The sequence below is a fragment of the Plectropomus leopardus genome, chromosome 4, assembly GCF_008729295.1.
Source record: "Plectropomus leopardus isolate mb chromosome 4, YSFRI_Pleo_2.0, whole genome shotgun sequence".
Lineage (NCBI taxonomy): Eukaryota > Metazoa > Chordata > Actinopteri > Perciformes > Serranidae > Plectropomus > Plectropomus leopardus.
Genome location: NC_056466.1, coordinates 6,306,963 through 6,318,626, shown reverse-complemented (window position 1 = coordinate 6,318,626; position 11,664 = coordinate 6,306,963). Strand labels below are relative to the sequence as shown.

General features: G+C 41.7%; 1 protein-coding gene across 1 annotated transcript; it reads right to left on the bottom strand.

Moving 5' to 3' along the window:
- Window positions 1-8,737: 8,737 nt before the first annotated feature.
- adra2c (adrenoceptor alpha 2C) lies at window positions 8,738-10,942 on the bottom strand. The gene is made up of 2 exons (XM_042485699.1): window positions 9,634-10,942; window positions 8,738-8,844 (listed from the first exon to the last, which is right to left on the bottom strand). Exons 1-2 carry the CDS (start codon window positions 10,940-10,942, stop codon window positions 8,738-8,740), a joined length of 1,416 nt encoding a protein of 471 aa, XP_042341633.1.
- Window positions 10,943-11,664: the final 722 nt, after the last annotated feature.

Sequence of the window (11,664 nt, the reverse complement as noted above, 5' to 3'; positions counted from 1 at the left end):
ATTCTCGGATGAAATATAGAGCTATGATCAGCCCATGATAAAGCCTGTGTCTTTGGACAATGATAAATATTGTAGCCTTCATACACAGCTTTTTTCCAAAGAAGAATGTGTCCTTGGAAAAGAAATTTGAACCACCACACATGGGTTTTCAATTTGCATGTATTTCTAGCCATGTTAGCATCATGGCTCTATGGATGCAACGTTGGTCTGTTGGCAGGTCGATCATTCCAACACATTAAGTCCGGACTTGAAGGTGCTGCATGTCACTTTGGAGAAAGATAGTTGATTGGTGAGTCTCATTTCCAGGTCATCAAATCCAAATGGGTTGGTCTTCGGGCCAAACCATCAACCTGAACTGTTGATTTTGACCATCTGGGAATGAGGCTCATCAATCAACTATCTTTAGCCAGAGTTACATACCACACTTTTAAATATCTCTGCAATTATTGGATGGATGGAAATTTTATACAGACATTTATGATTCCCTGACGATGATTTCTATTAACTTTCATGATCCTAGGGCTCTCCCTGTAGCACCAAGAAATTATATTTGTGGTTTAAGTGAAAAATGTCTACATCTATTTGATGGATTGCAATAATATGGGATTCTGACATCCATATCTCCAGCGGCTGAATTGTGACAATTACTAGCAGATAGCTAGTCGAATCAGATTCAGTAGTTCAACACGAATGTTTCACGATTTGTTTTGTTTTCTTCCTATACAATGTTTTTAAGCTTGAGCAGGTTCAGTTGAACATTCATTGTGACAGTGGTATTCATGTAATATAGTAAACAAGCTAACGGTAACAGATTGCAAATGTGAAACAGCATTTATCGCCAGCACTAGATTTTTTTTTAAGCCAGAGACACGCCAGGTGTCAATCTCTAGTTGCAGTTATAATTTTTAGCAAAAGAGGAAATCAGGCGACATAGGATAAAGAGTGAGAAAGTCCACTTAGGACAGGATGGGAGGTTGACGTGTCAAACAAACAAAGGACTTTGTTCTAGGAGACCAGGGTTCATGTCTTGTGTGAAACTGAAAGTCAGTGATGAGGTCTTTTCTAATATACATTTCAGAATGTCACTGACATGTGCAATGCATGTCACGTGAAATACGCCACACGTCATGTTACCATAGTAACAAAGGAACTTCTTTGTGAAGAAGTTTTGTTGCCTCAATTTAAGTCATTTTGGTGCAACTGTGCAGGCAGTTCTCATGCACTGTTTGTACATATAACTACAAAACACAATGCACCAAAATTCATAAATAACCCACATAATCATGATGCAGTTAATCATGTATAACCCACATAATCGCTAAGGGTACCATCATTTGACCAATTTGCTGATGGCTGTAAAGACTGAAAAAGTATAGACTGAAAGTCTGCATAAGGGGGCAGATTGATGGGTCAAACCACACAAGACTTTGCCCCAGGACACTTGTGTTGTTGTCCTTTGTGAGTCTAAGTGAACTTCAACTTATTTGAAGGTACGTCTTCACCGTGTTTCTTTTCCCAGACCTAACCAGCGTGATTTTACGTTAAGTATGTAGCTTTGCATTAATATGTAATATCATTCGTGAAACACTAATTCATTGGATGTCATACGAATTTGTGGGGCTGACTTTTTAGATATCATATGAGCCGTTGTATAAAGATCCATTGAACTGTGATCATTTAACAACATTAACCATGAGCACAAAATTGCCACATTTCTTGTCAAGTATGAGCTATTCTGTTGTCCAGTATGTGTGTAAATTTTGGAAAAAATCCTGTGGGCTGCATTCAGAGGATAGGAACATACAACCTATGTGGTCACCTGGGTTTGAGGACTTAAAGATGGTAAACATAGTAACATACCTGCTGAGCATTAGCATGCTGACATTATCATTATGAGCATGTTATCGCGCTGACGTTAGCTGAAAAAGTACAGCCTCTCAGAGCTGTTAGCCTGGATTTAGATCTAATATTTTTTAGTCTCTGAACAAAAGTGCAAGGTGAAACGAGAATTGAGCATTTGAGGCTGTAAATAAGTAATTTCCCCTTTTTCACTTCCTCCATCAGCTTTTGCTTTCTTTTATAATGCACCGCTGTCACTTTGAATAGCCACACCTTTCCTCTACACCTTATTTCAGTCTAGAAAAAAGTTCTAGCTAGTTTTTACGTCTGGGCATAAAGGAAAAGGTGTCTTGAGAGTTTTTACGTGTCCATTCAATACAATAAAATATGTATTTAAGTTTGCCTTTAGTTATGGGGTAGGACATAAAGTTGCTGGCTTTAAGGTTGGTTGCAGGTTGCGAGTGAGAAGCAGCTTGTGAATCCTAAAGCCACAGGGGGAAAAACAATCAGGGTTTACCATCTGGCTGCACTGTTAGAAAGTAGAAGGTGCTATTTCTCTGAGAACAGCCCTTCGAAAGCTCAACTGTTAAAATGCAATCCACAGAGACATCTCGTCTTTTGCCTCAAATTAAAGCATTTAATTGAAGCAGCGAGCGTAAGATTGAAGAGCGGCTTTATTAACAGGTATGCCTGATAAAAATCAATCGTCCATGCACTATAACTAGGACCTGGAGGTGTGTTTACTCCAGCCTGTGTGTGTGTGTGTGTGTGTGTGTGTGTGTGTGTGTGTGTGTGTGTGTGTGTGTGTGTGTGTATGTGTGTGTGTGTGTGTGTGTGTGTGTGTGTGTGTGTGTGTGAACTCCACTCCTGCTCCATCATGCAAATGGAGCAGAAGCTCACAGAATGGATGGCTGCTGTCAGACAGAGAAGATGAGATAGATTTATTGGGAAGAGGAGAAAGAGGGTGAAAGACAGAGGTTGAGATAGCGTGAGGAGTGTGAGACTGATGGCAGATGGTGTGCAAAAGATGGAGTCCTCTGTTTTTCCATCCTTGCTGGGAAGAAAGAGGAGGTATGAAGAACCCTGAAGAAATAAAGGGACTCAGTGATTGATAAGAGAATGGATTTTTACCCGTAACTGAGTCTCCTGCACTTCACGCCTGCCTTTTGACTTATCCTCTTACTGCTGAAACATGATTCTTTCTGGACTCTCAGTTTTATTAATCAAATACTCACGTCTAGTGTCGTAACACAGCAGCAACACTGATAGAAACACATTATGCATACAGGTATGAACATGAAATCCATTACAGAGTCCTTTATCTGTCCACAGCAGAAGTCTGTTTGCAGACAACAGGGAGAGATAGGAGGATGATGCTGTTTTAATTCGTAGCTGTACATCTCTCATGCTGATGTGTATGTCGCAGTAGGGCTGTGTTTGTGTGTGTGTGTTTTCTGTAGGAGAAGCAGCTTGTGTTTCTGGACCTAATGGGGCAGGGGTGTCTGAACTTTTTTGAATGGGGCCAGATCAGACAATATGAAAACACCTGCAGGCCACCTGCGTCTTGCACCAAATAGGTTAAAAAACGGTTACGGTTATGGAAACTAACACTGGAACATCAACAAACACAGAGGCTGGCATTGGTGGTTAGGATTAGGCCACAAGGGCACAGATTGTTAGGATTAGAAGAAAGAGGCACATGTTAAAGTGGTGAAAAAAAACATCACATTTAGACATGGAGTCGAACACCGGACTCTCCCATGAAAGTCCAGGGTTTACTGGACCTATAGGAACCCTTGCGCTCCTTATATTACTGGCAGCATTTCCACGTGACACCGTCCCGCTGTGTGTCAGCCATGAAAGGTAGCATTTGCTGTCGGGAGCTTAAGGTGAAAGCACTGCAAAAGCGGAGTTATTTGATGACTTCAGAATGAGAATGGGCTGGTTTCCCTAATGAACCAACATAGACCAGAAGGTCCAACCTCTCTCCCTACATGCTCCAGCCTTCATTCAGGACAAGTACTCTACCTTGCACCGACATTTTTACTTCTGAAAATGTTCAATATATAGCAGCCAGATGCAAACTAAAGCGTCTCAGCTGAAAAAACATGGCGCCTCCAAAGTGCTCCCAAGCTATTGCAGCTGTGGGCGTATCCTGAGGAAGTCTACAGTTTTCAGCTTGGACACAGTGCCTAAAGCTTACTGACAAATTATATCTTAAATATAAATATACTACTTAAATACAAGTTTTGTTTTTGCTGCTGCTGTCTGTGGTGCTGATTTTTGTATGTAACTGTCCTTGGTGCTTATTTGCATATGGGAGAAATTTTCCCTCTGGAAGCTGAAAGTTGAACAAGTAGTCACATATATTTGGCTAACTTACAGTATGTGTGTTTCTTTGTGTATGTGTGCCTTCTTTGCAAAGTAGTGTTTCTCTTGTTGCTGTGTTTTAAGGTTTTGATGTGTAACACTCAGCCAGAGGTAACTTTCCAGATAAAGGAAATGGGAAAAATGAAGGTTAGAGGCGGAGGAGATCAAGATAAGGTTTGAGTGGGGTGAGAAAATCTAATGAAGTTCAAACTGTTCAGGATGTTTCAAATTCACTGAAGGAAATTTGATGTAGGATAAAAAAATGGATTAAAGAAGAGATGAAAAGATGAGCACAGAGTGACACTGTCAATCAGTTGTACATGATTCCTAAGACTTGAGTCTATTTTTCAAATAACCCCCCAAAAGTAAATTCTAGTCCTCTGGAAAACAGTATCCTCTCTGCTCAAGTGAAAGCTAAATCCCTTCCACATTCAAAGCCTTCGCATCCTATCTCAAGGAATTCAGCTTTAAAACCTCTTATGAGTATTTACCGCAACATACTGTACAAACATACAATACTTTACAATCTGGCCCGTCTTTATTCGCCACTTCCCGCCCACTGAGCACTCACGCAGATCTGCTGAAATTAGTTCTGACATGTGTGAGGGAGGCAGAGAAGACGGGGAATCTGAGAGGTCAGGCTGAGTTGAAGACATCATCAGCGCCTACAACAGCAGAAGGCAACATGGTTAAAGACTTTAAAGATTTATGGAACGGTGCTGTTTAAGCTCAGTTCATGAATATATTTTCTGTTTTATATTGTATCCAAGCAGCAACATTTTCAAACTCAAGTACAGTCATGCTTTTATGCTCTTAAATAAATAAGGTCGATTAAATGAATATACATGGTGATGATGAAGAAAGCATGTATTTAGCTGTTCTTTTTTGTTCCTAAAGCCCAGGGGCATGTTCAATAACCTGAGTTAAAAGGGGATATGAGATACAACAGTGCAGAGTGCATCTCCATTTGTGTATTTTTCAGAACCGTCTGATGGGTGCATCAGATCTGCAGCACAGGAGTAAACCTCCTGCAGCGTGATGATGCGACCTGCTGACTCAGCAGGCCATAAACACTTTGATGAGGGACGGGCGGCGGTGGCAGAATCCATTCTGCCTCGTCATGGAGGCGACTCCAGTCAGCTTTCAGGAGGTAAATAAATAAGCATGAGGCAGGCGGAGAGAGGGCGGCTGTGTTGTATACATCGTCTGGTTCAGTGGAAATTATCCAGGCTTCCTGGTAAACTCTCACCCAAATTTGACCTCTGATTGGATTGCAGGGTCTCTGGTGGGCAGTGTTTCCCAGCACTCACATAAATGCACAATTACACATACAACATATCAGTAAAAGCTGAGGCAGCTAACCCCTCTTTATGTATCGACCAGTGTTCTTGCTCATACCTGGTGCATTAGGCTGATGGTGACTGAGCACACAAACAATTTTCATTTCAGGAGTGTAAAAGTGTTTTTTATATTGTACGGAGCCCGTAAAGTCCCAAAAGGTGATTTTTACATTATTTCTGCACACCAGACAATGGGCTTACTTGTGAGCAAAAGATAATTAACTTGTTTCCACAAGATAATTAACTTGTGTGCACGAAATAAACAATACCATGTTTCGAGACTATTGGAGCTGTACAGTATTACATCAGTTTTCCAGCAATTATTGCTTGCTAGAAGGACCCAGGTGCAAAAGTTGCATGATATACAAAAACTGGGGCTCTTGATTTAATTTGGTGCAACCACGCAGTTTGTTCCTAACCACCCATCAGGCTTTATGAAAGCACTTCTGGGCACCACACAGTGTATAAATGCAATGTGGTCAGTACACAAAACAGTTGCATCTCTGGAGGATATGATGCACTAGCAGAACAGAAAAGATATTGTTTCCTCCTACGATTGGCTACTGGGTTTCAGACAGTGGGAGAGACAGAGCTGTCTCTGAACAGAAGAATATAGTTTGCACTGTGTCATCCAAATAACAGCATCAACTACATCTTTGGTAAACCAAATCAAAGGCTGGCAGACAATACAAGACTTTTGATTTGTTTTCTGAGACATTTTTTGTGAGATTTGAAAGCAATGCACAGGGCAAAAACTCTTCAGAAGCCTCACGAGTCAGATACTGACTTTGATCTCATTAGTGTGTACACTGTAAAATCTCATTTTGTCTGTGCAGCCTGTTAAGGAAACAGCTTAGTGATGTTAACTGAGTATTTTCAGTTTCAAGCCTCAATTACAAAAGAATTTTACAGGTTCAAAACGTTGCTTGCACAGTCAAGCTCTTTACAAATCTAATTTATTAGAAAGTGTTTAATCCTCCACACTGGCAGGACAGAGTGTATAATATTGAACTGCAATATTTTAGTCATAGACCTTTATCAGTCATCTTATTCACAATATGAAAATGTTTTAAACTAAAAGCACAGTTTGTTTCAACAAATCAACACGGATTCATTTCACAAACACCCTAAAATCCTTAAAAAGAAATTCCTAAAACAAGATGAACAATATATTTCAAGATCCATTGAATACAATAAACTTGAGAATGTAATTTTTAACAAAACAAGAAGTTTGAGTTTTGGGGAGGAGGACGACGATAACAACCAAACAGCAACCAGTTCATGCTTTCTATTGTGTTCTATGACCTTTGAATGAATTCATTGTCTCATTGCTTCATTAACCCTTTAAAACTAAAACCGAACTTTAAAACCTGATTGGTTTGACTTCTTTCAAACTCATGGGTAGAAAGCAATGAGCAACTTAACAAAACATAGCCCAAAAAGTACCTGAAATTAAGCAAAAAAAGAATAGAGTCAAGAGAAACACACAAAAAATCACCCCAAAAAATCCCTTTAAAACTGGGGAAAAAAATATGCATACATTATTTTCTACAACATGTATGTTTAAAATAATTACAAATGTAGTGTTCTGGACATTTTTCTGCTGCATAGCAACCAACCTGTAACTGAGACAGGCCTTTATTTGTCAAAATATATCGCTACACCCAGCTAGTAAAAGAGACTGGGCGTTAAATTGGGACTAGGCTTTTATTTGAAGTTTTACGGTATTCTGTGACATGCTAACAAGTTTTCATGTAATCTCAATCACAGCATGTGGTGTTGGAGTTTTACAGCTGACTCGGGTCCTGTGCAGTCTCTCTGTCACACAGGGTCCCTTGGTACAAATAGTAATTTATTTAATTTTAATTATTTAAAAACCTCAGTCTCTCCATAGACTGCACCCCTTGGCAACTGCAAAAGTACCCAGTGCAGTATGTGTACCCCTGGTTGGGAATCAGTGGTGTAAGTGTCTCATGCACATGTGATATGAGTGATGTTCTGATTGGTTGTTGCAGGCTTTGGCACCAGCTGAATTTGAAGGCTGACAAACATCTATGAAGGTAACGTTTCAGCTTTGATAAACTCTGCATTAAGTGGTGAATTCAACACATAATCTTAGTTTCCCACTCGCCTGTGTGTTTTAGGGAATAATTAAAGTCTGATTTATTACAGACTTACCTAACCCTCGATTTTTCCTGCCAAAAACATCTTAAGGCATTAATGATATAATTTCCATTTATATCATATTCTTAAGTGGATTACTCCACCAAAGCTCTCCAGCCTGAACAGCAGCTTATTAAGAAGGCTACCTTGAAATGATTCCTCTTATGAAAGGATAATGTGTCACGTGTAATGATTCACACTAGCAACAGTGTCAAAGTCAAACAAAAGTGGCATAAAAAGTAAAAATATACACAAACATTAACAGTAATTAAGAACGCAGTCATGCAACCTTTGCAATTTTCAAATGACAGTTGAAGTAATCTCTTTATTTGATCTTTACGAATGTGCTCAAAGCAGAGAAGTAAACACTTTGCTCTTTTAGAAAAGGACAGAGGTTGGTGTAACATTAAAATCTTCCAAAGCGTTGTTCATTATACAAACACTACATTTTTATCATATTGATACATGTGTGATTATGAGCCACCACACAATAATACTTTACTGTCTTCAATTATTTACACAAGATAGAGAGAAAAAAGCATTAGCCCTTTCGGCTATAAATGCTTGAAATGTAAAGATGAAAATACTGACTGTATAAGTCATGTTTATGTCTTTGTGTGTGTGTGTGTGTGTGTAATAATAATTTGTACGTGTGAGCAGCAGACATTAGAACAGAGTGATAAGGTGTTTGGGTTTTTACTGTAAGTGCTTTTTGTGGCTGTGAGGGAGAGAAAAGACGTGTGACCGAAAATAGGATGGAGGCAAGTAGAAAGACACTTGACCAGAAAGAAACAGGCCATTTGAGAAAGCTTATGCACATACACACTCACACACATAGATGAACATGCACACATGTACAACTGGCAGTTGGAATAAGATGCGTAAATTCTGCAGCTCACTTCATCACCGCAGATTTCCACATGGTATACACTTGTTCTCTGTTACTCTCTCTCTCACACACACACGCACACACACACACTCACGAGTACACACACAGTGAAAGCTTCAGTGGGTGCCCATCTGCCTCAGCAGTACCTCTGTATTTCATCTATTTTCTCAGAGGGGAGCTGAAGGTGCAAACACATGCCTGGAAGAGGATATTGCCCGTAATGCTGCTTTACTGTACATGCCACTGTATCCAGAACGAACCAAATGTACAAGTCCACAAAAAATTCACACATCCTGAAAAAACTTTCCACTGCAGCTCCCAGTTCAGACATGTTTGAGTCCCCACACAGAAGCAGAAATATGACTTTTTAGTTTTTTTTTTAAATAGTTTTTGTTTTTTAACTAAACTGTTTTGCTACTGAAACAGTAAGCAAGGAGCCCCTTCGTCCCATTGGTCCTCATTTGAGAGTGTGACATTTTAGAAAGGTAGAGAAAAAAACAGAGTAAGAGACAGAGAAGATAGAAGCCACTATCTAACGTCACAAGCAACAGTTGTGTGGAGATTGTCAAGGCCTTTGCAGTACAGGTATATTCAGTGAATGAGGTCACATTGTAAATCGAGTGTCTCTGTAAACCCTTTGCCTCCTGTGCAGTTCCTCCGAGTGCAGCCACTGTGGCGCGCATGCATCACGGTAGCTGTTACGAATCAGTTTAATGTATTTCAGTGAAGGGAGAAGAAGTCAATGAGAAGGGGGGGAAATGAGCCAAAGCCCACATCAGAGTCCAAAAGCAGCCTGAATGGCATTGAATGAAAGACTCCCCTGTGGATAAGAGCTTGTATTTAAAACCCTTTTTCTGCGCCTTATCGTCCCTTCATTTCTAGTGCAATCCCTGAAAGTTAATGTGTGAAAGCCCCAGAAGCCAGCACTTCATCACACACCTCAGAACAGTTACAATCTGCCTGCTGGGTAAAATGTCTCTTAAAACCTCATCCATGCAGGAAGCATTCAGAAAGAGCGTTTCCATGACTTACAGAGGATCTTCTGGAAGGCTCTGCGGAAGTCCTGGTTGAAGATGGTGTAGATGACCGGGTTTAACGAGCTGTTACAGTAGCCAATCCAGAAAAAGAACTTGAACAGCGTCTCTGGGATCTGGCACGGCTCCCGGCAGATCCCGTACAAGCTGTAGGAGAAGAAGAACGGGAACCAGCACACGACAAATACGCCCATGACGACGGCGAGGACGAAGGTGAAGCGCTTCTCCCGAGCGGCGGAGACTTTCTTGCGATTGACGGTGCTCCGGCGTTTGCGGCGAGATGAGAACAGCTCCATGGACTTGGAGCTGGCGCGCGACTTCCTGCTGGAGTATTTAGAGGCGGAGCTGCTTTTCCGGCTGGATTTCCTGTCTTTGCGGTTATGTTTAGAACTTTTCTTAGGTTTCTCATCTGACGAGCTGCTGTCTTCGAAGTCATCGTCATGATCTGTCGGCGGGTGTTTGGGCTGGTTCGGTAGAGGCGATCGAACCGCCTGCTCTTGGCAGTGCCCGTTCTCACGCTCCTGTTCTTTCATGCTCCCGTCCCTGTTGGACTTCACTGACCCTCCTCTGCCGGGTTCGGCTTGGTCCATCCCATTCTCCAGCGGAGAGTCCACGTCCCTCTTCTTCTCCGACATTGTTCTGGTCCTGGTCTTTGCCACTTGGTAGATCCGAATATAGACCAGGATCATGATGACACAGGGGGCAAAGAATGAGCCAATGCTGGAGTAGAGGATGTACCAGGTCTCATCATTTAGGATACACTGGGGATTAGCCTCATCGCTGCTTCTGTCCATAGATATCAGCGGTGGGAAGGAGATGACAGCTGAGATCAGCCACACCACCACAATCATCCCTTTAACCCTTTTAGGGGTTCGCTTTAAGTTATACTCTACTGCCTGTGTCACTGACCAGTACCTGTCCAAACTGATAGCACACAGGTGAACAATAGAAGAGGTGCAGAATAAAACGTCCAGAGCCAGGTAGATGTCACACCAAATTTTGCCAAAAAACCAGTAGCCCATGAGTTCATTAGCCAGAGAAAAGGGCATGACTAGGGTGGCCACCAGTATGTCCGCACTGGCAAGGGAGACGAGAAAAAGATTCTGGGGTGGTTTTAGAGCTCTGCTCGTTAAAACGGCGATAACAACCAAGACGTTCCCGACTATTGTAAACAAAATCAGGAAGCTGACAAGTCCGGCCAGACCCCAGATAGCGAGCTGGGTGTACTGGCTCTGAGAGGTGGAATTAGAGGAGATATTTTCTGCCTCTGTCCCGTCCTCCAGGCTGGACCTGTTCAAGAAATCCATCCTGAGTCTTCTTTTATTTTTTTTAGTCAAGGTTATGACTTTTAAAAAATTAAAACAAATAATCTGTAGAAATATCGCATCAGGACCTCAGCGCATATTTCACGGCAGAAATTCACTGCAAATGGCATTTTTCCTCTCTCCTCACCTGCGATCTTCCACCTCCTGCATGCAAGTCTCTCCTTTGGAGAAAGAGACAGAGAGACGGAGAGGGAGGCAGAGAGACAGAGAGAGAGGGGGGAGAGAGAGCGCGCAATATGCAAAGTCTTTTAATAAGTCCTTATTCCAAAAACGCACAGGCTGAATTTCCATAGTTAGAGAGCGGGCTCCCTCCTCAGTGCGTCCTCTCCCACCCCGACTGCGCCCGCATCTCTCTCCACCTCCGCATCCCCGCTGTGTCCCGAGAGAGGTTTGTAACAACCACGTGTCTTTTTTTTTTTTTTTACATTAGAAAAAAAAAAAAAAAACTCGCAGGGACCCACTCCGCCGCGGAGAAAAGACAAGGGCGACTGTTAGGGCAGGGAAAAAGCGGCGAAGTAAGCGCGCAAACTACACTTTATCAACCGTTGTCATAGTTGATCATTTATTTGTGAATATTTAGTTGGATCAGTGTGCTGCTGCTGCTGCTGCTGCTCCCGGAGAAGCGCTTTATGTGTCCAGTTTATCTGCATTGTCTGATTTCTGGTTGTCACAAATCGGACAGCTGATCAGTGACTCTCCCTCCT

Coding starts and splice junctions, on each gene's coding strand:
- adra2c (XM_042485699.1), bottom strand. CDS start 10,942: ATGGATTTCTTGAACAGGTCCAGCCTGGAGGACGGGACAGAGGCAGAA. Junction 8,845..9,633: donor AGCCTTCCAGAAGATCCTCT/GTAAGTCATGGA, acceptor TTCTGGATACAG/TGGCATGTACAGTAAAGCAG.